Source organism: Myiozetetes cayanensis, unplaced genomic scaffold (genome assembly GCF_022539395.1).
Source record: "Myiozetetes cayanensis isolate MyiCay16 unplaced genomic scaffold, myiCay2020 scf35, whole genome shotgun sequence".
NCBI classification, from domain to species: Eukaryota; Metazoa; Chordata; class Aves; order Passeriformes; family Tyrannidae; genus Myiozetetes; species Myiozetetes cayanensis.
The window spans coordinates 795,140-820,150 of NW_026087577.1; the positions used below are offsets into that span (position 1 = coordinate 795,140).

The window sequence follows — 25,011 nt, forward strand, 5'->3', positions numbered from 1 at the left end:
TTATGCTGATGCTTGAATGGGTTTTTTTCCCCCCGCTTTGCAGTGAATCTTCATCCACGATTTCGTCCAATCAAAGCCAGGAGTCTGGTTACCAGAGCGGCACAATACAGACAGCAACATTTACCTCCCAGAACAGCGCTCAGGGACCACTGTACGAACAGAGATCCACCCAGACGAGGCGATACCCCAATTCCATCTCCTCCTCGCCCCAGAAAGATCTGACCCAGGCTAAGGTAAGAGAACAGCTTTTATCACCTCTTGTACTGAGTGAGCCTTGTGTGTGAAGCGGTGTCTCAGGGGGAAGCTGAGGGGTTTATCAAGTGGTTCTCCAGCCTCACTGTGTGGCTCACGAGCTCTCATCTGGCTACTCCCAGTGCCCTCAGCTGTGCTGTGTACCTGGGACTGAGCCAATGGTGTCAGGTTGATTGCAAGGTGTGTGTTGTGTCTCACACAGTTACCCTGCTAGAGAGGGGTGTGCTGGTGAAGGATTCCATTTCCTCTTAAGGAGTTGGTTCTTGCATGCTGCACACCAGTTCAGTAACATCAGGTTTGGCTAATGAATGTGGTTTTAGGAGGTTGAGGTAGTCTTAACAACCAGCAGCAGAGAAACTTCTTGGACTAATTTCTCAAATGTACACGTGGGGATCATGCTGGCATGGGGCTAGTTGACCTTGGAACTGTGACCCCAACACAGTCTGGTGACATGTTGGTAGCAGGACCTTTTCTTAAACTGAGGAGGGAGTGTGGGAGGGAGCTGACAAGAGCTCTGCCTCTGGAAATGTGCAGCTGTGATGCCCAGTACTCCTTTTTTCTCTTCTTCCTCAGAATGGATTCAGTTCTGTACAGCCCACGCCATTACAAACCACACAGGCCGTTGAAGGTAAGTATCTGCCAGCACAGCAGGTGACCTGTGTCTCTCGTACTGCTCATGTTCTCTGCTTTGGATGAGAAGCCTTATCTGTGCTAATAGCAAGTCCTTCCCTTGCTGGACTAATTGCTGCCATTTAGATTATTTACTTGCCTCAAAACATTCAGCTTTCTGTTGATGGATCATGAGATCCTTGAGTCACCAATGACAATAATTTATTCTGCTTTGTTTGTAGAAGGCATCTGTAGATCTTGAAGCTCTTTGTAGAGCCAATGGCAGTGTAAAGCGAGACATAAAACACAGTCGCAAGTGTGTAACTGGTTGGCAGCAGTGAGGGAATCCCTAGATCTCCTGATGTCCTTTGGCTGAGCATTGGCTGATCCCTCTGGAAGCTGCCAGTAGCTGCCCCTAACCCAAAGCTTTTGTTTTTAGGTGCTACAGGCCCCGCAGTGAAATCCGATTCCCCCTCTGCTCCCAGCATCACACCTCTCAATGATGGGGTGTCTGCGTCGTCCTTGCTGACAACAGCCAGCCAACACTCGACGGCTCTGAGCAGCCTGAGCCACAGTGAGGAGCTCCCCAGTACAACCACTGCCCAGCTCAGCAGGTGAGGAGCACCGGGGGTGGATTTCTGGAGAAGCAGAACTAGAAGCAGGAATCCATACTAGGCATCAGAGACTGTCCGGTGCAGTGAGGAAGACTGAGATGACTCATCCCATCTGAGTGGATGGGGAATGGGATAGAGCCACCAGTAGTGACTCTCTCACCTTGGTTTGACAACCTTTTCTTTCTCCTCCTGCAGTGCATTACCCACCCAGCAGAACAGTCTGTCCTCATCCACATCCTCTGGGCGAACATCAACTTCAACTCTCCTGGTGAGTCTGGGTGTGCTCTGTGCCCTGTTCCCACTTGGCTTGGCCAGGTTCACTGGGGTGCCTGACCTTAGGGCTGTGGTTGTGACAGAACCTACCAGGCTGCTGGCTGTCCTGCTGGAGTTTGGATGCTGTGTGGAGAGAGGACAGGGGATGATGTCAGAGCACTGTCTGTGCACCTGTGGCTTGAGGCTGTTGACACCCTGCTTGTCTCTGACTGAGCAGTGGCTCTTTTCAGTCTGTAGCAGCCCTTGAAAGTGCTACAGAGTTGCAGCCACGTCAGAGCAAACCGGTAGCTGATGCAGTGCTACCAAATGTCTCTACTGCTGGAGTTCCCATAGTATGGAGTCCCTGGGTCTCAGCTTCTGCAGCAGAATAAATCTCCCTGCCACAAATGTGGTGTCTTGCCCTGTTCCCCCCAGCGGAGAGATGTGTTGGGACAGCCACAGTGACAGTGCTGTCTCCCACACCACAGGAGAGGCTTGAAAACATTAGGGGTTGGCTGCTGTCAGGACTTTGGACTTAAACCAAAACTTAAGGTTTCCTTGTAGCCTGCAGCCATTCTCTACAGGGACACCCAGGTGCAGACAGTGTCCTGTGGTACCTGTGCCTGGTCCCCTGACTCTCCTCCCTTCCTTCCCCAGCACACGAGTGTGGAGAGTGAAGCGAGCCTCCATTCTTCTGCTAGCACTTTCTCCACCTCCTCCAGCACGGTGTCGGCCGCGCCGCCGGTGGTCAGCGTCTCCTCCAGCCTCAGCAGCGTCAGCAGCCTGGGCCTCAGCCTCAGCAGCAACTCCACGGTGACGGCCTCCACTCGCAGCTCCGTTGCAACAACATCAGGTGCTTTCCTGGCTCCTGCTGCACAGGAGCTAAGAGAGTGAGCTTTTGCTGATTGCTTCACTGTGGAACTTCTCATTTCTCTTCCTTTTTCCAGGAAAAGCCCCTCCTAATCTCCCTCCTGGAGTCCCACCGTTGTTGCCCAATCCATACATCATGGCTCCAGGGTTGCTACATGCCTATCCAGTGAGTAGATTAGCTTTGTGGTAATGTCATGCCAGCAGATCCGTCCCAGCTCCCTCTGCGGCAGGGGAGGATGCAGGACAGTGGGGAGACCAAAAACTGACGTAGCTCGGCGGGGCTGCCTTGGGCAGGTGGAGTTTGAACCTCCTGTTTTCCATGTGCCTGTTGAGGTAAATGTCTGTCCTCGTGACCCCAGAGCAGAGTCTCTGCACCTGTTCTCAGCAGCCTCCCCAGCCTCTGGGGAGCAGCAGCCCTTGGGCAGAGCACGGTGCATGGGAACATGGAGCAGTTTTAGATACGTGATGTGACAAAGGGCAAGCACAGGCAGGGCAAGGGTGGCGACTCCCACGAGGTCGCGGGGTGTGTCACAGCCCTCTCCTGAAGGTGAGAACAGATTTTGAGGAAAAACTGCTCAGGGGCTGTGTGATCTGGAGCACTGTCCTTTGAGCAGCTCACAGGAACCTTCAGCAGCATCAGCCTGCAAAGGGGCTGGCTGCCTGCACCTTGGGGGATTGTTTGGCTGCTGACCCGCTGCTTCTGGCTTTATTTCATGTTTATCTAAATGTTCAATCTTAAATCAGATAAGTGTCTTTATCTAATCCATGTCCCTCACCTCATCTGCTGTTCTATTTCTAGCCACAGGTGTACGGATACGATGACTTGCAAATGCTCCAGACGAGATTCCCATTGGTGAGTAGTGCAGAGTGACAGGGACACACCACTTCTGCTGGCTCTGAGTGCTGTGGGAGTATAGACACGTCAGGCTGTGGGTAGTCCCAGAGAGCTGGAAAAATGGAATGAACCTCTCTTGTGACAGCCATTAGAGCCATTAGAGTTAATCAGTTGCTCCCTGACACATGGGAAGTTGGGTGCGTGAGTATCCCTTGTGGGGCTGGGGAGCGTGAGAACTACAGCAGCAGGGCTGTTGTAGAGACTCACCTCTGATCCTTGACAGAGGCAGTGACTAAATACTTATTAAAATGGGCTTTACTTAGTGATAGGACATGTCCATTTTGTTTTGAAGCAGAGGGGAAAGTCCAGGCAGTTTAAGGACTGCATACCAGTAGACCTTATCTGGTTCTAATAGGCAGATCAGGGGGATAGTGCATGCTACAAAAGCCTGGGTCTGCTGCAGGTCATGATCAGCCTGGATGTGGCTGGTTGAACTCTGATACCCTGACATATCTTGCAGCTGCAGGACAGGAATTCCTCTGTCCCGAAAGATACTGCTTTGCCCTTTTAGACAGAGCTGATAAAACATCTCCTTTTGTTTTTATTCATCAGGATTACTACAGCATCCCATTCCCTACACCCACCACCCCGCTGACTGGAAGAGATGGCAGCCTGAGCAGCAATCCGTACTCTGGTAGGGAAAAACTCTGCTCCAAATCCCATTCCATCAGGGTTTGTGCTGCTGCTACTGGTGTCCTGTGCCTTTGTCTGCTGGAGCTACATCTGCACCAGCCTCCTGCACTGGAGCACGTCTCACAGCTAAATTCTTGTCTTCCCCTTGGACATCTGGTTTTGTCAAGGCCCATTACAGGGAAGAGGTGGGCGAGTAGGAGTTAGTGTGGCAGTTGGAAAGGGAGTGAGGAAGGGCTGAGGAGTACAGCTGGGAAACTGCTTTCCAGGTTGGTGGTGAGGCCAAACACTCAAGCACCATGAGTAAAAATACAAAGAAATACAAAATATGGAGAAATTAAATTTTTTATCTATGGAACTGCCTTATCAAGAAGACCAATGGGACATTTGGGACCTGTCAAACCTGAACCAAGCACTCAGCGGGTGCCTGACCACTCACTGACCTCGATAGATGTGTTTATGCACTGCCAACCTGCAGTGGGCAGTGACTGTGCTGAGCTTTCACATGCTTTAGGAATTGTTGCACTTTGAGGTTTGCTATTTTTCCAGCACTGATTCTCCCTGGCTTCAGCAGGAGCCAATTTGTGTGGAAGTGCTTTTGCCCAACTGAGGCTGAAATGCTCTGAACTGGAGAGTTTTTGCGTGGAAGAACCAAGCAGGTGCTCACAAAGAGCAGCACAGGGAGCTTCCCCCAGCCCTGCAGCCAAGCCCTCCACAGCCCAGGCAGGGAACTGGGTTGTGTTCAGTCCTGCTGCTGGTGCACAGGGAGGGGTGAGGGAGAGCTGTAGTACCAGGCTTTGCACAGGCAGCCAGCAGCAGGCTTATCCCGTGCTGGATTGTGGGCTGAGGTCAGGCAGGGCAGCACAGTAGCTGAGCTGCTGTGGGCTTCCCTTCCCCTCTGTAGTCTTCTCAGGGCCAAGGATTAATTAACAGCTTTGCCTTATCAGTGTGCAAAGGTCTGAAGGTTTGTGAGGGCGGCAGGCTTTTGCAGTGGCGGGAGGGGAAACTGATTGAAGTAACTGTTTATCAAAAGGCTGGGTCAGCTTTGGGCTGAGCTGGCACAGGCCAGGATCTGGCACGTGTGTTCTTCACTCTCACCTCCTCTATTTCAGGTGACTTAACAAAATTTGGCCGAGGTGATGCCTCTTCCCCTGCTCCTGCAACAACTCTGGCACAGCCTCAGCAGAGCCAGACCCAGACCCATCACACCACGCAGCAGACGTTCCTGAACCCGGCGCTGCCTCCTGGCTACAGTTACACCAGTCTGCCGTACTACACAGGGGTACCAGGGCTCCCAAGCACCTTCCAGTATGGGCCCGCCGTGTTCCCTGTGAGTTTCCTGGGGGCAGGGGGTGGGATTTGGCCAGGGGGGTGGCACAGCAAAGCCTCTCCTCACTCTGCCCCTCTCTGTTCTTGTAGGTTGCTCCTACCTCTTCCAAGCAGCATGGTGTGAATGTCAGCGTCAACGCATCAGCGACCCCTTTCCAACAGCCCAGTGGCTACGGCTCTCATGGGTACAGCACTGGTAAGAGAGCTGTTGGAGCACCTTCCACGGTAGCAGGGCTTGCTCCCTGTCTCACTGGCCATGCTGGGGACTGCTGTCTTCCAGCAGTAAGAGAGGAGAATGCCTGGGTGCCACTCTCATGTCATTTGATTATCCCTGGAAAAGCCCAGGATTGTTCTGCATCCACATCTGGAGCAGGTTTGGGAGGTACAGAGCACTTCATGCCCTCCTCTGTGCCCCACAGTCGAGTGGATGGGGCCTTGGACCCCTGTCAGAAGCTGAATTGTTTGGTTTTATTTGATTTGTTGTTTTTTTAACTGCCTCTGTGTGATCAATAGAACATTTCTGGATTTGAATTCATTTCCCACCGGTGTTTGGCAGACACTTTCTAGGGAGCTGTCCTTGATTCAAAGATGCAGGAAGGTTGTGAACCTGCCGCCTGTCTGGGTACTGGTTTCACTGGTTGGCATCCAGCTGACTGACACAGGGGTGCATTTGGGTCCTTCTTCCAGCCTTTAAATTCCCCTTGTCCCTCTTCTCACTACATTAGAGCCCTTCAAGATACTATTTTCTCTTTGTGAAGTCCTCCAGCTTTGTACCAGGTCTTCTTGTGCTGAGTCCTTCAAACCTCTTTGATTTCAGCACTTTTTCTGCACCTTAAATAGTCACTGAGTCGTCCTCTGGGCACCCTGTTTTACAGCCAGCCCCGTGCAGGTTGTGTTGGCAATCACTGCACCAACTATCCCAGCCCACAGCTGAGTTGCCTTGACATGCAGTTGCCTATTTTACACACAAAGGGCTCTCAGGCTGTTCTTGCTGCCGTGTTCCGTGCTGGGGGTTTGTTTCCGTGTCTCTGTGCTGCATTCCCCAGCTCTCCTCAGAGCTACTGTTTTCTGTGTGTTTCTCTGTGTGTTTTTCCAGCCCCTCGCTTGGTTTCTGGACTCTTGTCCAGAGCAGAAGAACTTAAACTTGTGTGGGTGCTTTGCTCATGGCCATGCCAGGACCCTGCTCCCCAGGCTGATCTGTCTTCAGACCTTCCCTGGCCACCAGAGCTCTGCACCAAGTGCTGCTGGTTGTCAGCAGCTCCTGCTGAACTGGTGGCTGCTGCCTAACGCTCTCCTGCCTCTCTGTCCTCCCCAGGTGTATCCGTGACATCCAGTAATACAGGCGTGCCGGACATCTCAGGCTCTGTCTACTCCAAAACTCAGGTCAGTGTCTGTGAGTGTTCCCTGTGTGGCTGCAGAGGGGAAGCTGAGCTCTGAGACAGCCTCCCTGTGCAATAAAGGTCTCTTCCCCTTGTATTGGTCAGCCAGGGAGAAGGGAAATGCTTGACCTTCCCCAGTTTAGAGCAATTCTAAGCCCAGAAAGACCCATAGGAGGAGACTGACTCTGGGTCTATGACATGTAGAGCTGGGGAGGGCCACGCTGCCAGCCTGGCTCCCAGCCCTTAGTCCGGTGTTGGCATCCTCTCCTCAGCAATCCTTCGAGAAGCAGGGATTTCACACTGGAACCCCAGCAGCCTCCTTCAACCTGCCTTCGGCGCTGGGCAGCGGTGGCCCCATCAACCCTGCGACGGCGGCGGCGTATCCCCCGACCCCCTTCATGCACATCCTGACCCCGCATCAGCAGCCGCACTCGCAGATCCTCCACCACCACCTGCAGCAGGACGGGCAGGTGAGCGATGCCCCAGCGCTCCAGCCCCTCGCTGGGGTATCTCCTGGAGCTCTTCCTCCCCCTCCTCCCCCTGGTTTCCCTCCCTCCTGTCCTGCAGCAGACACACGCGGTGACACACACACACGCCCCCACACATACACACACACACAGGTGAGAGGATGAGGTGAGGGCACGCCTGGGGTGTGCTCTGCTGGGGGGTTACTTGGCACAACCCCCCAAGCTGCCAGGCTGTGCTAGGAATGGCCAGGTAGTGCCCCCCACACGCAGACACACCCAGAGAGCGCCCCAATCTTCCCCATCCTCAGAGGGGCAGCCCCGCAGGTCAAGCAGCAAAGGAGTCACTCGCCACAGCCATGACCCTCCTGGAGCTTTCAGGTCTAACCATGGATTTCTACTGTCATAGTTTGTCCCTTTATTTTACATATCCTGTACTGCAACAGCTTCCATATTTGCAGATGATACTGTGCTGCCAACGCCAGCAGGAAGATCAGGTAATGAACTCTCTGATAATGCATTGCACTTGCCCTGGGGTCTCCCCCTGCCCTTCAAGGCTGCCCAGGCTCAAGTAGCCTCTTCCTTCTCCCCCACGGCCACCCAAGGTGAGGAGAGAGGCCCTCAGTTGGTATATGCACACACACCCACACCCGCGTGCAGACACACACGTCCCTGCGCTGACCCTTCCCGCTCCCTGCTGCCCCTGGCCCCGTGTGCTGTGCCCTGGAGGAAGGCACGGAGCAGGGGGAGGGCGCGGGGGCTGCGGGGGTACAAGCAGGACAGCCCCAGTGCCAGAGGAGGAGCAGCGGACGCCGAGGAGGAGCCGTGGCCGCAGTGCCTGGTGGGGCTGAGGCATCGTCCTGCAGAGTGGGCTGGGGCCGGTTCCCCCCACACTCACCACCCGCTTCTCCTTCTGCCCCTTCCTGCAGAGCGGCTCTGGGCAGCGCAGCCAAGGCAGCTCCATCCCCCAGAAATCCCAGGCCAACAAATCCGCCTACAACAGCTACAGCTGGGGCGCCAACTGAGGCCGGGCCCCCCCGCCACCACTTTGCTTCCGGAAGAGAATCCCAGCTACCCCGATGATGCTGAAGGATCCCAGGGAGGAGAGAGCCCTGTGGTGGGGAGCACCCAGGCCCCCACCCCTGGCAGGGTCCCGCAGGGCAGGCCGCAGGCGCCTCTGCGTTGTCTGTCTTCAGCCACTTTCCTGTTGTATGTAATATAGAATTTGTATTTTTTTCTTTTTTTTTTTTTCCTTTTTTTTTCTCTCTGCATTCAGATCTGAACCGTTTGCCGTAGGGGCCTTTTTTGGTTTTTACTCCTTTCTGTCCCCTCTCCCCTCCTGCTGCCCCAGAACCTCTCAGATCCAAAGGAGTGGAAGCTGCGAGTCGCCTACAGCAAACCCCCTTATTATTAGGAATAAGACCAGTAATTGATATGAGCAGCATTGTAAGATTAATTAGTTGAAGTGTTTTTTTGTACCGTGTTCTAAATTTAATGGATAAATGTGTCTTGTATATAAAAACAAAAACCCCATGCCGTCCTCTAGTTCTCTCATTTCCTCCCCCCTCCACTGCTGTCTGACAGAGGGGCCCCCCATTATTTTACATCCTCCATCTGTGCCCCTCCCTCCTCACGGGCCTGAGTGCAGGTCCTGCTCCCCTTGCACGCTGTATCTTCTGCTTTTGGGTTGGGTTTTTTGGGGGGATTTTTTTTGTTTTGTTTTTTTTTGTTGTTGTTTTTTTTTTCTATGCAGTCCAGATCTTGTATTTTTCAGTTCCACCTGGTCCCTTCAGCTGCAGCCCCAAGTGGGGATTTACTGAAGAGAATAAAGATCACAAAGTGATGTGTGTATTTTTTCCACCTTTCAGCCTGGTTCCCTATTTTTGGTGCAGGGGGTGGGAGGCCCTGGATGGGCGAGGGGTAGCAATGCTTCCCCCACCTCTCCCCACCGTCTTGCTGTTTTTTTGTTGTGGTGTGGTTTTTTTTTTGTTTTTTGGGTTTTTTTTGTCCCCTGGTTTTGTGGATTTTTTCCTCTTCCTGGCTGCAGCTCTGGGCAGCAGCAGGATCCCAGCACAGGGACGGTGTCAGAGTCCTTCCCCCCGAGATTCCCACCTTCCACTTCTTCCCTTCCACTGCTCATCTCGGAGCTTGGGGGCCTCCACCCCAGCCCCCTGGTCTCCAGGAGGGGTAGGGGACAGGTTGGGCCGGCAGGGAGGGGTGTCTCGGGCGCTGGGGAGGGCAGTGGGACCACGAGGATGGCAGGAAGGCTTGGGTGCCCCGCCAGTGGCTGCTGAGCTGCAAGGTGAAGGGGGCGAGGGCTGGGGGGGAACAAAGCTGGAGCCCCCCGTGCTGTGGGTCCCAGTGGGGCAGCGGGAGGGCTGGGGGCTGTGCCGGCAGAGCTCAGCGGGGCTGGGGGTGCAGGATCCGGGGGTGCAGGATCCAGGGGGTGCAGGCCTGGCGGTGCAGGAGCAGGGGCTGAGGCCCGGGGGTCCCGGCCGGAGCCCCCGCTGTCCCCGGGCCCGGCCGGGGGAACACGGGGCGAGCCCCGCGGCGCTCACGACAGCCGGCGGCGCTTTGCGGCCGCGGCGCTTTGCGGCGGCGGCACCGGCAGGGCCCGGACCGGGATGAGCTTCTTCGACGCCTTCCGCGGCTTCTTCGGGTTCCCGGGGCCGCGCAGGTACCGCGGCCCCGCCCGGCCTGCCCGCACTGCCCCCGGCCCGGCCCGCTGTCTCAGTGCCGCGCTCCCGCAGGCCCCGGGACCCGCTGTTCGGTGGCGCGGCGTGGGACGAGGAGGAGGAGGAGGAGGATGACGGCCCGGGCCTGGCGCAGCCCCCGCAGGACTTCGGCTTCGGGTTCAGCCCCGGCGCGTCCCGCGGCACCTTCGAGGAGCTGTTCCGGGACATGGGCGAGCTCCTGGGGGCGCTCGGGGGAGCGTGGGCAGGGCCCCCGCAGCCCTTCGGTGGGCATGAGGAGGGGCCGCGGCTCGGCGGGGCTGTGGGGGCCGCTCGGAGCCCCCTCAGCCTGACCGACTTCCCTCTGCTCCGCAGCGCCCGCCCTGCCCAGCCCCGGCGAGGAGCGGCCGCTGCGGGACTCGATGCTGAAACACCCGGACAGCCCCCCCGCCAGCGCGGCCCCGGCGGGCCCCGAGGGCGGCAGAGACCCGGCCCGGCCCTGGAGACCCTTCCTGGGGGTGGGTGAGGGGTCTGGGGTCCGCCCCGGCCGTCGCACCCTGCTGGTGCCACTCGGCGCTTGTCGCGGTGTCGCCCCCGTGCCGGGGGTTGCCCCCCGTGTCACCGGCGCGTGGCTTTGCCTTGCAGCTGGACGATGCTGGCCCGGCCCCTCCCGGCCCCAAGGCAGACCAAGGTGCGTGCTGGGAGCGGGGCCCGGGGGTCTCTGCGCTGCCGCCGGGCCGTGTCCCCACGGACACGCGGCCACCGTGTCACATCTCCCCCCAGACCTGGACTCGCAGGTCTCCTCCGCGGGGCTGGGGACCATCCTGAGACCCGACGAGCCCAAGTCCCGCTCCTACTTCCAGAGCGTGTCTGTCACCAAAGTGACTCTGCCTGACGGGGTGAGTGTCCCCGCGGGGGCGGCGGGGCCGGGGGTACCCGGGAGGGTCGGGAGGTGGTTCTAGGGGTTCGGGAGGTGGTTCTGGGGCTCGGGAGGTGGTTCTGAGGGCTCGGCGCCCCGTGCAGGCGGTGGAGGAGCGCCGCACCGTGCAGGACAGCCAGGGCCGCCGGGAGACCACGGTGACCCGCCGGAGGGGGGACCAGGCCTTCATCACCACCACCAAGGAGGACGGGCAGGGCAAGGACTACCGCGAGGAGGTGCTCAACATGGACGACCGTGAGTGGGGGGCCGGGGAGGGCGCGGGGGGCGGGAGGGGCCCCGCTGAGGGGGCTCTCCCTGCCTGTCCAGGGGAGCTGGCGCAGTTTGCGGGCTCGTGGCCGCGGCAGGAGGAGCTCCGCCCTCCCAATCCGAGCGACCCGTCGTCTGTGCTGGGCAGCTTCCTCCGGCACTGGTTCTCCAGCTGGTAGCCGTGCCCAGCCCTGGCTGAGCACCCGGTATGTGTGACACGTGCAGGGGGGACGGACCCCGGGGCTGTCAGAGCGGGCACGGGACAGCAGCGTCTTCCCACCACCTGGTTTGGTTGTAGGTGGGTCACATCCTGCTGGGAGCTGGCACCTGGGCTGGGGGCTGCCTTCCTTCAGGAGTGCTGTGGAGCCACAGGAACCCCCGGGGGGGCCGAGTGTGTGTGTGTGTACAGCTCAATAAAGTCTATTTATGCTAAGCAGTGACCTGCTGTGCTCCTTCAGTCTGGGTTTGGAAGCAGATCCACCCTGGATGCCAGGATGGCTCTTGGGGGGCTGCCTGAGGGGTGCAGGTGCTTGGTGGACTCCTGTGCCTGTACTGCTCTCTGCTCACCTCCCTTTCCCATTTTGCTGCCTGGAGCTGAGCTAATGCCCCCCTCCCCAGCCACTCTTGAGGGCCTGAGCCAGGGCCTCTTCACTAGCACTGACTGCAGCTGCAGCTTGGGCAAAGATGTGGCAGGGGAAGGGGAACTCTTGGCTGGGAAACACCTGTGCCCACTCACCTGAGTGAGGTCTGGGCTCCCCACAGCTGGTGGAGGATCTGACCTGGCCCTACTGGGGTACAGCATCATCACGAGGTGTCCCACAGTTCCCTAGCCCCACAGGGGACTCTGATCCCTGCCAGGTGTCTCCCTTGGTGTGGCCCTGATTGGTTTAAAGTCTACACATAATCACCCACCTGGCCCCAGGGCTCATAAAATCCACTGGGACTGAGACACCACTGTCACTGCTGCCACCGCTGTCACTGCTGCCGCTGGGGAGCTGCCACTGCTGCCGCTGGGGAGCTGCCACTGCTACCACTGGGGTGCTGCCACTGCTGCCACTGCTGCCCCTTCCTAGCTGGCACCATGGGCTCTGCTTCCTGCTTGACAAGGGCCCGGCGCCTGCTCCGCATCCGGAACCAGCTGATGCGGGAGTGCCTGGCCGAGCTAATCTCCACCTTTGTCCTCATTGTGAGCAGGGCTGGGCTGGGCTGTGGGGGGCAAACGGGTGGGCTGAGGCTGATGGAGGGGTCGTGTGGGTGGGATGGGACTGATGGCGGGGTGCTGGCATGGTGCCAGGGATGCCAGGGCTCCATTGCCCGCCCTTTGCTGGGGTCGGGGGTGTTCGGGGCTGCGCCACTCTTGAATGTGCAGCTCAGCACTGCCGGTCCTTCCACCTTGATCCCATTCCTGTGGCACAGCCTGCCCTGTGCCATGGCTCCGCTGCAATCACGGTGTGGCAGCACGAGCCACGATTCCTCCTGCCGCGGAGCAGGCAGAGTTTGGGGCTCTGGAGCTGCTCTTGGCATTTGGGCCGCATCCCATGATGACAAACGGTGCCCCCATGGCTGTGCCGTGGCACCTCTTCCCCACCACCTCCCCAGGGAAGCAGTTCACTTAATTGCTAATAATTTGACTGCTTTCCTGTCAAAACCACAAGTGAGAGCAGCAACCACCTCCCTGCCAGTGCCTGCCCAGTGTCCAAGGAGCAAAACCATGGAGGTGGCACCGGCACGGCCCTCGCCTCACCGGCCTGTGGTGTCAGTGGAGGGGGTGTCCAGCACAGGGCTGGTGGGGCTGAGGTGGGCACATCCCTCTTCTCCAGACAATCACCCTGGGTGGCGCCGCACAGAAGATCACCAGCGAAGAGACGAAGGGGAACCTCCTCACCAGCTACTTGGCGGGTGCCCTGGCTGTCATGGTGGGCATCTACATAGCCGGGGGAATCTCTGGTGAGGCTGAGGAGGAGGTACCAGCTCCTGCCATCCCCCAGTCCTGAGGCCCCCAGGACTCCTTCCTCCCAGCCCCTCTCCCTGCTCGGTTGCAGGGGCCCACATGAACCCGGCGTTCTCCCTCGTCATGTGCCTGACGGAGCAGTTCCCCTGGTGGAAGTTTCCCATCTTCTATCTCGTGGAGACCTTGGCATCTTTCCTAGCTTCTGGAGTTGTCTACATCCTCTACTATGGTATGGGAGGGCAGCACCAGGCTGGGGAACCCCATGGCGGCACCAGGCTGGCCAGGCTCGCGGACAGGCTCTGCCTCTGCCCCACAGATGCCATCTGGCACTACAGCAACGGCACCCTGACCGTGTCCGGCCCCCGGGAAACCGCCTCCATCTTCGCCACCTACCCAGCTGACTACGTGTCTGTCACCAACGGCTTCGTGGACCAGGCGGGTGCCACTGTCAGCTCCCCCAGCCCTCTCTGACGGTGCCAGTCCTCAGGGTGCTGAGCTGCCATGTCACCCCTGCAGGTGGTTGGCACTGGGGTGCTGATACTGGGCGTCATGGGCATCATGGACAACCGCAACAAAGGTGTCCCCAAGGGCCTAGAACCTGTGGTTGTGGCCATGCTGGTGCTCTCCATCGAATCCTCCATGGGCGCCAACTGTGGCTGCCCCCTAAACCCCGCGCGGGACATCGGGCCCCGGCTCTTTACCTACGTGGCAGGTTGGGGCCCGGAGGTCTTCAGGTAGGTAGAGGGAAGGGGGTGAGGTGAGGGTGGCAGGGGTGGCCCTCTGCTCACCCTACCCCATCCCCAGCAGGGGCAATGGGTGGTGGTGGGTGCCCTTGGTGGCACCGCTGGTGGGGGCCGCCGTGGGCACATACCTGTACCAGCTCTGCGTGGCTTTCCACTACCCGGAGGAGGACGGCGATGCCCTGGAAGAGCAGGGCTCCATCGTCCTGGTGAACAAAAACATTGAACTCGACACTGGGGTGTCATCCAAGGAGGACACTGGGGGGACAGTGCCTGCCGGGTACCCCCCGCCACCCAACACCAGCAGCACTGTCCCCACTGTCACTCCTGTCACACTATTAAACGAGTCTTGAGGTCATGGGGCGTCTCGTCTCTAGACGTGGGTGTGCAGGGGTATGGGGGCAGGGGGGGCAGGCCAGCCAGGCCCGGCTGCAGAGGGATCCCAGCCTGGGTGACACAAGCTGCTAATGAGGGGGTGTCCCAGTGGGACCCGGGGCTGCGTCCTGGTACCCCCTGTGGCTGCCTCTGGCCCTGCAGGAACCACCCGGCTCCCCGGGCCCCTCCGGAGCGGTCCCGCCGGCCGGGGCAACCGGGGGTTGTGCTCCGGGAACCCGGGGGTTGCGCTCCGGGAACCCGGGGGTTGCGCTCCGGGAACCCGGGGGCTGTGCTCCGGGAACCCGGGGGCTGTGCTCCGGGGCACCCGGGGTTTGTGCGCTGGAGCACCCCAGGGTTGTGATCCGGGACCCTCCGGGCCCGGCTCGGCCGCTCCCCCTCGCCCAGCCCCCGCACTTCCGCCGCCGCCCGGCGCCGCCGCGGCCATGGGGAGCTGAGGCGGCGGCAGCGGCACCGGCCCCGGCCCGGCCCGGCCGCCCGCCCGCTCCCCATGGGCTGCGGGGCCGCGGGACATGGAGCGGTGCGCGGCCCGTCGGGCCCCGGGTGAGCGGGGCCGGGGGTGCGGTGGGCCCGGGGAGGCCGCGGCGGGCCCGGGCGGGCCCCGGTAGGCCCCGGTGCGGCCGTTGCCCCGGTAACGCGGCGGGGCGGGCCGGGCCGGGCCGGGGCCGGGCCGGGGCCGTGCCATGACGGTACCCCGGGAGATGCCCGAGAAGTGGCCGCGGGTCCGCGCCCGCGGCGGGCCGGGTGGGTGCGGGATGGGCACGGCGGGGAAACAGGAATGGGGGCCGGGGGTGCAGGGATGGGGGCCGGGGCTGCGGCTGAGCGGGACTTGGCAGGTCTGGGGATGCAGATTCTGGGGCGCTAGGGGTGCAGGGCTGTGAATCCAGAGGTGCAGCTGAGCAGGCCTGGGTGTCTGGGGGAGCAGAGATGCGGTCTGGGGGTGCAGAATCTGGGTCTTCCTGGCCAAGGTTGTGGGGCTGCAGGTGAGCAGGGCTGGGGGTGCAGAGATGCGGCCTGGGCATGCAGGGCTGGAGGGGTCTGGCACCCTGGGGTGCCAAGCTGGAGGAGCAGACAAGCAAGACATGGGGGGTGCAGAATCAGGGGCTCTGGGGATGCAAATAAGCAGGGGTCTAGGAGTGCAGGCTTGGGGGACCTGGGGGTGCAGGTTGGGGGGGTGGGGAGTACAGATAAGCTGCACTGGGATTCTGCAGGTGCAGGGGTACAGGTCCTGGCATGGGGGAGCACAGGGCCACAGCTGGGGAGCTTCCCTGGTTCTGGGTCTCTGGGCCTGGCTTGGCAGGCTCTCAGGGTGCAGGGCTGGTTGGGGTGCAAGGGTGTCAGGGTGCAGGGGGGTTGGGGTGCAGGAGGTGTCAGAGTGCAGGGCTGGTCGGGGTTTAGGGGGTGTCAGGATGCACAGGGCTGATGGGGCGCTGTGTTGCAGAGGAGGAGCGGCGAGTGCGAGCCAATGCTCGGGAGTACAACGAGAAGTTCCAGTACGCGGTGAGTGAGAGGGGAGCTGAACCCCCTCCCAGGGGTGTTTGGGCAGCTTTGGGGGGGCTGGGGCCTGAGTCACCCATGGGTCAGTGAAGGGAGGTGTTAGGACAACAAAAATAGATGTCTGTCCCTGAGAAAATTGTGCTGATGACATGAATGGCAAGGGAGCTGTGGGGCTAGGGGGCACAGTGTGCTCTGTGTGAGGGGTTCAGCCCCTCATCCCTTATGGACCAGCTTCCAAAGGTGCTGGGGGAGGGACAGCACTCACCTTGGCCTCCCCCTAACGCTGGAGGTTATCCCTGGCTGTTCCAAGGCTGGTTACAGAGAGGGAGGCAGAGGGTCTGGGTTGGGGTCACCCTTGCAGGGTGACCTTGGCCTCCCCCTAACGCTGGAGGTTATCCCTGGCTGTTCCAAGGCTGGTTGCAGAGAGGGAGGCAGAGGGTCTGGGTTGGGGTCACCCTTGCAGGGCACCACTAGAGGGGGCTGGGCCCTGGCTGGTGACCAAGGCAGAGGAATCAGCTTCTCGAGGAAGGTGCCAGAGGTAGTGTAGGGAGTCCAGGCTGCTACCCAGAACCCCTCCAAGAGCACAGTGAGCCACAGCCCTGCCCTCCAGAGCAAGGCTGGGGGCTATGGGGCCTTGGCAGCCTATGTACCACCTTCTTGCCCCATCCATCCCCAGAGCAACTGCATCAAGACCTCAAAGTACAACATTGTCACCTTCCTGCCTGTCAACCTCTTTGAGCAGTTCCAGGAAGTAGCCAACACCTATTTCCTCTTCCTCCTCATCCTGCAGGTGAGTGCTGGGGGGCAGGCAGAACTCCCCACACTCTCCTTCCCTGCCTGGGCATCCAGGAGGGCTCCAGGCACTCCCACTCCTTGGAATAGTGGAGGTTTGGCACCCTTGAGCAGGGGCAGCGTGGGCCTGGGGCTGGGCAGTTCTCCTGTAATTCCTGCTCCCTGTCCCCAGCTGATCCCGCAGATCTCTTCACTCTCCTGGTTCACCACCATCGTGCCTTTGGTTCTTGTCTTAACCATCACAGCTGTCAAAGACGCCACTGATGACTATGTGAGTGGTTTCCCCTGTGCCCCTCTGTGCGCTGGGCAGGGAGCTGGGACTCTGGTGTGGCGGTGCAGTGCCCAGGGCCGTGGCATTTGTGAGAGCAGAGGGGAAGCGGGAGCCCGTCCCCAAGGAGCTGACACTGCTGTCTCTTCCCCCCACTTCCAGTTCCGCCATAAAAGTGACAACCAGGTGAACAACCGGCAGTCTCAGGTGCTGATCGGTGGAGTGTGAGTGTCACAGGGATGGGGCAGCGGGGAGGGGGCTGGGGCCCTGCAGGATGCACTACAGGGCAGTGGGCAGGACAGGCCTCCTGCCTGATTCCAGTCCGCTGTCCCTGCACAGCCTCCGGCAGGAGCCGTGGATGAATGTACGTGTTGGAGACATCATCAAGCTGGAGAATAACCAGTTTGTGGCGGTGAGTGCGAACCTGAGACGAGAACGGTCCCAGCTGGGTGGCATAAAGGGATTGCATAATGGGATGGTGCTGCACCCACTCTGCCTTTGTCCTTCTCCATCATCTCCTGGGTTGGGGACATCAGCAACTTCTCATCCTGGAAGCTGCGTTTAGGTTGGAGAGTCGGAGCTTTGCTTGAACTCCAGGTGCTTGGGGCAGTGATGGCCAAGGCCTGGGTGCAAAGGATGCATGGGGCTGGGGCCAGCCTTTGCAGAGGCTTCAGGGACCCTGCTGACATCCAGGGGCCAGGAGCTTCCCTGGGGAAGGTGTCGTGGAGCGCCGGTGTCGGCACAACCCTTCACATCTCTCCCAGCAGGCCGACCTCCTCCTCCTCTCCAGCAGCGAACCCCATGGGTTGTGCTACATAGAGACTGCAGAGCTGGATGGGTGGGTGCTCCTGCTCACCTTGTGGGGCTGGGGAAGGAGCTGGGAGTGAGAGACTGTGCTGTAGGCAGGGTGGGAGCTGCCAGGCAGCACCTGCCGAGGCCCTCCCTGTCAGGCTGTCCCTAATGTGGTGCCTCCTTGCTGGCAGAGAGACCAACATGAAGGTGCGCCAGGCCATTCCTGTCACCGTGGAGCTGGGGGACACCAGCAAACTGGCTCGCTTTGACGGTGAGTGCCCGTGACCAGCCCTCTGCCACGGGGCAGCCCCTTCCTCCACCACCCTGGAGAGACCTGGATATCAGCCACACAGCCTTGTCCTGCGGCTCCAAGTGGATCTCTGGGGAGCCAGGGGTGGTGCTGGGGCAGTGGGATGCAGCTGGCCATGTGAAGAAGGCAAGGCCCAGCTGAGCCATCCCCTGCACCTAGGCGAGGTGGTCTGTGAACCCCCCAACAACAAGCTTGACAAGTTTGGCGGGACGCTGTACTGGAAGGAGAACAAGTACCCCCTGAGCAACCAGAACATGCTGCTGCGGGGCTGCGTCCTGCGCAACACCGAGTGGTGCTTTGGCCTCGTCATCTTTGCAGGTAGGCTGAGGCAGCAGCTGCAGCTGCACTGCGCAGAGGGGAGGGAGAGACCCCCCTGATGCCTTCCTGCTCCCCAGGGCCCGACACGAAGCTGATGCAGAACAGTGGCCGGACCAAGTTTAAGCGGACGAGCATCGACCGGCTGATGAACACACTGGTGCTCTGGGTATGCAGAAGGCAGATCTTGGGAGCCCTGGCTCTGGCTCAGTCAGGGCTCTGATGTCCTGTCCTGCCCTATCTCCAGATTTTTGGGTTCCTGGTGTGCATGGGAGTGATCCTGGCCATTGGTAATGCCATCTGGGAGCACGAGGTGGGCTTCTGCTTCCAGATCTACTTGCCCTGGGACGAGGGGGTGCACAGTGCCTTCTTCTCTGGCTTCCTCTCCTTCTGGTCGTACATCATCATCCTCAACACTGTGGTGCCCATCTCACTCTATGTCAGGTAGGGCAGGGGCCGAGGGGCTGGGCTGGGGGTGTGTGAGGAATTAGGGGTGCCCTCTGGGGGGGGAACACAGGGGTGGAGACCCACAGGCAGAGCCGTGTGCGTGGGGTGGGTGTGGCTGCTCTCTTGCTGACAGGTCATGTCTGCCTTCAGGGACGCCCCAAGACCTGAGACCCCACGGGTCCCTCAGGGTCCTCCTGGCTGTGTGTGTCTGGCTGCTCGTCTCTCTCTGCCCTGGCTGCATGCTGGTTATTTTGCTCTGCCCTCCTACAGCTCCCAGGCTCCTGTACTGTCCCCTTCTCTCTCTCTTTTAATTTCTCTCTCTTTTCGTTCCCCAGCATGGGTTCTGTCACCCTTAGCCCCGAGGTAAGAACGTGTCGCCCCCACCCCTCCCACTAGCTCATTGCTGTCTGCCCTGGGGGCTGGGGAGGGCGTTCGGGGTGTGTAGGTATGTGAGGTGCCTGGGGAGCCCAATGGGCTGCCACCTTGGTGCCAGGCCCCGGCTTGGCAGTGGCTGTTGGTAGGAGTGGGTGCGGGCCAGCCCCGGGGAAGGGCATCTTGGGTGCCAGGGTGCCCCGGGCACTGAGGGTCTGGGATGGGGGTGTGTGTGTGCCCGTCACTGGCTCAGCAGAGTGTGCTGCCCTGCCCCAGTGACACCCGGCCATGCCCCTCACAGCGTGGAGGTGATCCGGCTTGGGCACAGCTACTTCATCAACTGGGACAAGAAGATGTACTGTGCCAAGTGCCAGACACCAGCCGAGGCCAGGACCACCACCCTCAATGAGGAGCTGGGGCAGGTGGAGTACATCTTCTCTGACAAGACCGGCACCCTCACCCAGAACATCATGGTCTTCAGCAAGTGCTCTGTGAATGGGCACAGCTATGGTGAGCCCTGGTTGCTTGGGCCATGTTGGGGCTGCCCTCAGGGTGAGGGTGCACTGACTCCCCTCCTGCAGACCTTTTGGGGCAGTCAGGGGACAAGGGGGCTCAGCTGGAGCATTGTGGGGCTGCTGCTGTCCCGTGGCCCCTGTGGGTGTGCCTGCTGGTGGGGCAGCAGCGTTGGGTTCCTGTCGTGGTTAACTCCATGCTCTGGTTCGCAGGTGACGTGCAGGATATGCTGGGTCACAAGGCGGAGCTGGGAGAGGTGAGGATGCCGCCAGGTTGGTGTCTGCCCACGCCAGTGCCGCAGGGGAGTAACCCTGTTTCTGTCCCCACCAGGGGCCGGAGCCAGTCAACTTCTCCTTCAATCCGCTGGCAGACCCGCGGTTCCAGTTCTGGGACCACAGCCTGCTGGAGGCCGTCAAGCTGGGAGACCCCCACGTGCACGAGTTCTTCCGCCTGCTCTCGCTCTGCCACACCGTCATGTCTGAGGAGAAGAGCGAAGGTGGGCGTGGGGCAGGACCTGTCCCTCTGGGGCGTGGGACGCTGGCACTGACCCCCGTGCTGTCCCCAGGGGAGCTGTTGTACAAGGCACAGTCCCCGGATGAGGGAGCGCTCGTCACAGCTGCCAGAAACTTCGGCTTCGTGTTCCGGTTCCGCACACCCAAGACCATCACGGTGCACGAGCTGGGTCAAGCCATCACCTACCAGCTGCTGGCCATCCTGGACTTCAACAACATCCGCAAGCGCATGTCTGTCATCGGTGAGGTGCTGGGTGTGCGTGGCACGGGGACTGTGGGACTGGGAAGGCTGCATGGGGTTGTAGCACGGGGCTCGGTGCGGTGTGCTGAGGGACCAGTCCCACGCTAACGGGGATGTGGCTGGGGAGTCAGAGCAGGACCTGCTCCTTCACCCCTAAGCCAGGCATCCTGTCCCCTGCACCCTGTAGTCCGCTGCCCTGAGGGCAAGATCCGGCTGTACTGCAAAGGCGCTGACACCATCCTTCTGGAGAGGCTGCACCCCGTCAACCAGGACCTGACCAGCGTCACCAGTGACCACCTCAATGTGTGTGGGGCAGGGTCCTGGGGGCGGGGTGGGGAGGGAAGAGTGGCTGCCTGGGAGCACCGAGCCGCGCTTGTGCCCTGTCCTAGGAACACCATCGGGGTCTGGGGACACCGTCAGGGTCTGCCAGCACTCCCAGCTCTGACCACTTGCAGGAGTATGCTGCCGAGGGGCTGCGGACACTGATGCTGGCCTACAAAGACCTGGAGGAGAACTACTACAGGGACTGGTCTGAGCGGCTGCACCGGGCTGGCAGTGCCCCCGAGGCCCGTGAGGATCGCCTGGCTCGGCTCTATGACGAGGTGGAGCACGATATGATGGTAGGTGGGCTGGGGACTGAGGACTGGATGGTGGCTGGGGGCAGTCCCTGCTGACCTCCTGCGTCTTTGGGTCCCCCAGCTGCTTGGAGCAACAGCCATCGAGGACAAACTGCAGCAGGGGGTCCCCGAAACCATTGCCATTCTGACGCTGGCCAACATCAAGATCTGGGTGCTGACGGGTGACAAGCAGGGTGAGGCATGGCTGGGGCGGGGTCTGGGCTGGTTGGAGATGAGGACGTCTGGGGGCTGGATCCCACCTGCCTGGGGGCTGGTGGGATGGACACTCTCTCCTGAGTGGACCCTGGCTCAGCCCCTGGTTTCCTGTCCCCAGAAACAGCCGTGAACATCGGCTACTCCTGCAAGATGCTGACAGATGACATGACGGAGGTGTTCATTGTCACAGGCCACACTGTGCTGGAGGTGCGAGAGGAGCTCAGGTGAGGGTCAGGGGGCACAGGACATACCTGCAACCATCGTGGGGCACAGCTACAACTGGGGCAGCTGGAGATATGAAAGGGCTCTGAGTCAGGCCCCGTGGCCCCCCGTGCCTCCTCTCTCCTCAGGAAAGCCCGAGAGAAGATGATGGATGCATCGCGCTCTGTGGGCAATGGCTTCTCCTACCAGGAGAAAGTCTCCTCCTCCAAGCTCACCTCTGTGCTGGAAGCCATTGCAGGCGAATACGCCCTGGTCATCAATGGGCACAGCCTGGTAGGGCCCTGGGAGCACCAGGCAGGACAGAGCCCTGTGCCTGGCTGCGGGCTGTGACCTTACTGTCCCCTGCTCTCCCTGCAGGCCCATGCGCTGGAGGCAGACATGGAGGTGGAATTCCTGGAGACAGCGTGTGCCTGCAAGGCTGTCATCTGCTGCCGTGTCACGCCCCTGCAGAAAGCCCAGGTGGTGGAGCTGGTGAAGAAGTACAAGAAAGCTGTGACCTTGGCCATTGGGGATGGGGCCAATGATGTCAGCATGATCAGGAGTAAGGCTTGGGGTCTGGGGGACCATGGGAGGGACAGGGCCCTCCTTGCACCATCCTGGGGCCCACGGCAGCCTCTACGCTCATCCTCTGTGCCACACAGGAGCACAGTCCCTGTGCTGGGGTTGCCACCCTGTACCCCATGCTCCTGGCAGCCCCCTCCTCACTCCAGTCTCTCTTTCCTCTGCAGCTGCCCATATTGGGGTGGGCATCAGCGGGCAGGAGGGCATCCAGGCCGTGCTGGCCTCTGACTACTCCTTCTCCCAGTTCAAGTTCCTGCAGCGCCTGCTCCTGGTGCACGGGCGCTGGTCCTACCTGCGCATGTGCAAGTTCCTTTGCTACTTCTTCTACAAGAACTTCGCCTTCACCATGGTCCACTTCTGGTTTGGCTTCTTCTGCGGCTTCTCGGCGCAGGTGGGTTGGTGGCTTCTCGGATTCAGAGCTGGAGAGGGTTTGCCTGCGGGACCTCTTGGCTTGAAAGCAGGTCCTGGTCCTTGGGCTCCCCCTGGGGACTCATCCCGAGCGAGCAGGCACAGCCTGGGGTCCAGCAAGCAGTGGGTGCGAGGAGCCCGTGTCAGGGTGGGCAAGCCCAGGGGTGTGGAGGCAGCTCTCCTGTCCCTGCAGGTGTGGGCACACGGACTTTGGGGCTGGCTGGGGCACAGGGTGGGCAGGTATCGTGCCCCCCTGAGCACTCTGTTCCATGCAGACCGTGTATGACCAGTACTTCATCACACTGTACAACATTGTCTACACGTCGCTGCCTGTGCTTGCCATGGGTATCTTCGACCAGGTATGCCAGGGGATGGTGAGAGGGTCCCTGGGTGTGCGAGGAACTGGCCCCACTCCCCTTTGTGCCCTCCTTGTGGGAAGAAGGGCTGCCTGGGTGCCCAGACCAGGCTATCCTTGTCCCTCTGTGGACTGTAGCCTGCCTGGGATTAAAGGGTGGTGCCCAGAGCGTCCTGTTCCCCCAGGATGTGCCAGAGCAGCGAAGCATGGAGTACCCCAAGCTCTACGAGCCTGGGCAGCTGAACCTGCTCTTCAACAAGCGTGAGTTCTTCATCTGCATCGCCCAGGGCATCTACACATCTGTCCTCATGTTCTTCATCCCCTACGGCGTCTTCGCTGACGCCACCCGCGACGACGGTGCCCAGCTGGCTGACTACCAGTCCTTTGCCGTCACCGTCGCCACCTCCCTTGTGATTGTTGTCAGTGTGCAGGTAGGGATGTGGCTGCTCAGCCCCAGTCCCTTGGGGCACCTTGGGCATCCTCGGAGCCCTGCTTCCTCCTGCATCCCTCCAGATCGGGCTGGACACGGGATTCTGGACGGCCATCAACCACTTCTTCATCTGGGGCAGCCTGGCCGCCTATTTCGCCATCCTCTTCACCATGCACAGTGATGGCCTCTTCCGAATGTTCCCCAACCAGTTCCGCTTCGTGGGTGAGTCCCTGGAGGTCCGCCCTGTACCCCCAACCCCAACAGGGTGCTACCCCAGCCTGGCTCTCGCTGGACTCGTGCTTCCCCCCCAGGCAACGCACAGAACACGCTGGCCCAGCCCACCGTCTGGCTGACCATCGCCCTCACCACTGTGGTCTGCATCGTGCCCGTTGTGGCCTTTCGCTTCCTCAAGCTGGACCTGAAACCTGAACTGTCGGACACGGTGAGTGCACGGACGTGGGGCCCTGTCCCTGGGGACAGGTGGCTCTGCGGGTCCCTGACGCTGTCCCTGTGTCCCAGGTGCGCTACACGCAGCTGGTTCGGAAGAAGCAGAAGACGCAGCACCGGTGCATGCGGCGCGCGGGGCGTGTGGGCTCGCGCCGCTCCGGATACGCCTTCTCCCACCAGGAGGGCTTCGGGGAGCTCATCATGTCTGGCAAGAACATGCGGCTCAGCTCCTTGGCGCTCTCCAGCTTCACCTCCCGCCCCGGCACCAGCTGGATCGAGACCCTGTGGAAGAAGAAGGGCAGTGAGGGCAGCGGTGCCGGCAGCCCCAGTGGCACGGCTGACAAGACTCTCAAGGTGTGAGGCTGGAGGGTCACATCCCCTCCAGTGCAGCCGGGGCCCCCTTTCCTCTCCTCCTGACTCTGGGGAGGGCAAAGCCCTTTGTCGAGAGGGTCCCATGGTGGGAGCAGAAGTCGTGCTGAGGTTTGGGGAAGTCTGGACTATCACATTGTAGCCAAAAATATACTCTTTCCCTCCCTGGGGCGTGTGGACAGACAGACTGACCTCGTCCCCAGCAGCCCCCATTTGCTCCTCTGTCAGTATTTACCTCCACAGAGTGCAAACACCCCATCACACACGAATGTATCAATGCCAGAGGTGGAGGGCACTGGGGGGGCTGTGGCCCCCTCACCGTCCCTCACCCACGTGTCTTCTTTTTATATAAACAAAGGAAAAACACCCACAAAAAAATAGCAACCAAAAAAAAAAAAAAAAAAAAGACCAAAAAAAAAAAAGGAAGGAAAAGCCCTCCGAGTTTACAGAGCGACTTGTTTCTTGTTTGGGTAGGAGAGAACAGGGAGGGAAGGAAGGTCATCCTCCTTGTCCCCCCGCCTCAGGGTACAGCAGGACGGCGGGTGCCGAGTGGGAAAGGGGAAGCGTTCCCGAGCTGCAGGGATTGGGGTGTTGGCAGCTGCCGTGATTCACTCCCACGCGGGGTCTTGCGCAACCCTCGGCCTCTGCTTCCTCCCTCCTCCTCACCCGCGGGACTGAGCGCTCCCGGGGCGTGGGTGAGCACTGGGGGATCCCTCGCGGTCTCCGGGGGTGTTGGGGTCCCGGGGACGCAATGCCAAAGATGAGCCTGTTGAGACGGGTTTTGGTGAGCGCTGGAGTTGGTTTACGGGCTGTTTGGGGTTATTTCGGTGGAGGGGTGGATAATTTATTACTCGTTTCTGTTTGGCGGAATTGTATCATTTTATGGCTCCACTGAGGGGAAAAAAAAAAAAAAAGAACCAAAAACCAGCTTTTTTTTATTTAAAAAATAAAATATTATTCTGAGCAGCTTCTGCCGCGTGCGCTGTGTCCGGGGGGACCCGGGGGTGGGAGGGGGCGGTGGCGGCTCGGTCCGCCCCCCGGTGCCGCTGTCCCCGCCCCCCGGGGCGCACGTGCCGCCCCCGCCCCTCCGC

General features: G+C 60.3%; 4 protein-coding genes across 13 annotated transcripts in view; all 4 read left to right on the forward strand.

The window, feature by feature from the left end:
* Positions 1-8,827, forward strand: part of UBAP2L (ubiquitin associated protein 2 like) — a 29,517-nt gene extending 20,690 nt beyond the window's left edge. For all 3 annotated transcript variants that reach the window (XM_050327824.1, XM_050327823.1, XM_050327825.1), the window contains 13 exons: positions 44-233; positions 826-880; positions 1,301-1,475; positions 1,671-1,743; positions 2,385-2,580; positions 2,675-2,763; positions 3,397-3,450; positions 4,045-4,126; positions 5,235-5,452; positions 5,542-5,647; positions 6,767-6,834; positions 7,103-7,300; positions 8,224-8,827. In XM_050327824.1, coding sequence (XP_050183781.1) covers positions 44-233; positions 826-880; positions 1,301-1,475; positions 1,671-1,743; positions 2,385-2,580; positions 2,675-2,763; positions 3,397-3,450; positions 4,045-4,126; positions 5,235-5,452; positions 5,542-5,647; positions 6,767-6,834; positions 7,103-7,300; positions 8,224-8,319 — 1,600 coding nt within the window. In that variant the 3' untranslated portion in view covers positions 8,320-8,827. The remainder of the gene's footprint in view (positions 1-43; positions 234-825; positions 881-1,300; positions 1,476-1,670; positions 1,744-2,384; positions 2,581-2,674; positions 2,764-3,396; positions 3,451-4,044; positions 4,127-5,234; positions 5,453-5,541; positions 5,648-6,766; positions 6,835-7,102; positions 7,301-8,223) is intronic.
* A 1,052-nt stretch (positions 8,828-9,879) lies between these two features.
* On the forward strand, positions 9,880-11,585 carry HAX1 (HCLS1 associated protein X-1). 2 transcript variants are annotated; one of them, XM_050327888.1, is made up of 8 exons: positions 9,880-9,971; positions 10,045-10,253; positions 10,342-10,484; positions 10,612-10,657; positions 10,750-10,865; positions 10,990-11,140; positions 11,213-11,358; positions 11,451-11,585. In XM_050327888.1, the coding sequence occupies exons 1-7, from the start codon at positions 9,919-9,921 to the stop codon at positions 11,329-11,331; spliced, it is 837 nt and encodes a 278-aa protein (XP_050183845.1). In that variant the 5' UTR covers positions 9,880-9,918; the 3' UTR covers positions 11,332-11,358; positions 11,451-11,585. The 2 variants fall into 2 exon arrangements, with proteins under 2 accessions (XP_050183845.1, XP_050183844.1); XM_050327887.1 differs by having other exon boundaries at positions 11,213-11,585.
* Positions 11,586-12,197: 612 nt separating this feature from the next.
* Positions 12,198-14,196, forward strand: AQP10 (aquaporin 10). The gene is made up of 6 exons (XM_050327891.1): positions 12,198-12,338; positions 12,973-13,099; positions 13,195-13,332; positions 13,420-13,538; positions 13,620-13,837; positions 13,908-14,196. Exons 1-6 carry the CDS (start codon positions 12,234-12,236, stop codon positions 14,194-14,196), a joined length of 996 nt encoding a protein of 331 aa, XP_050183848.1. The 5' UTR covers positions 12,198-12,233.
* Positions 14,197-14,633: 437 nt separating this feature from the next.
* Positions 14,634-24,886, forward strand: ATP8B2 (ATPase phospholipid transporting 8B2). Of its 7 annotated transcripts, none has more exons than XM_050328008.1 (27): positions 14,634-14,779; positions 15,678-15,736; positions 16,410-16,523; positions 16,698-16,796; positions 16,956-17,017; positions 17,133-17,205; positions 17,558-17,631; positions 17,777-17,856; positions 18,055-18,213; positions 18,291-18,379; positions 18,458-18,654; positions 19,331-19,539; positions 19,755-19,798; positions 19,873-20,038; positions 20,108-20,296; positions 20,483-20,598; positions 20,751-20,915; positions 20,995-21,106; positions 21,247-21,352; positions 21,479-21,623; positions 21,708-21,891; positions 22,079-22,302; positions 22,595-22,678; positions 22,860-23,105; positions 23,188-23,326; positions 23,416-23,546; positions 23,624-24,886. In XM_050328008.1, the coding sequence occupies exons 1-27, from the start codon at positions 14,749-14,751 to the stop codon at positions 23,909-23,911; spliced, it is 3,585 nt and encodes a 1,194-aa protein (XP_050183965.1). In that variant the 5' UTR covers positions 14,634-14,748; the 3' UTR covers positions 23,912-24,886. The 7 variants fall into 7 exon arrangements, with proteins under 7 accessions (XP_050183965.1, XP_050183963.1, XP_050183964.1 ...); XM_050328006.1 differs by lacking the exon at positions 14,634-14,779 and adding an exon at positions 14,888-14,980; XM_050328007.1 differs by lacking the exon at positions 14,634-14,779 and adding an exon at positions 14,888-14,980 and having other exon boundaries at positions 17,561-17,631.
* Positions 24,887-25,011: the final 125 nt, after the last annotated feature.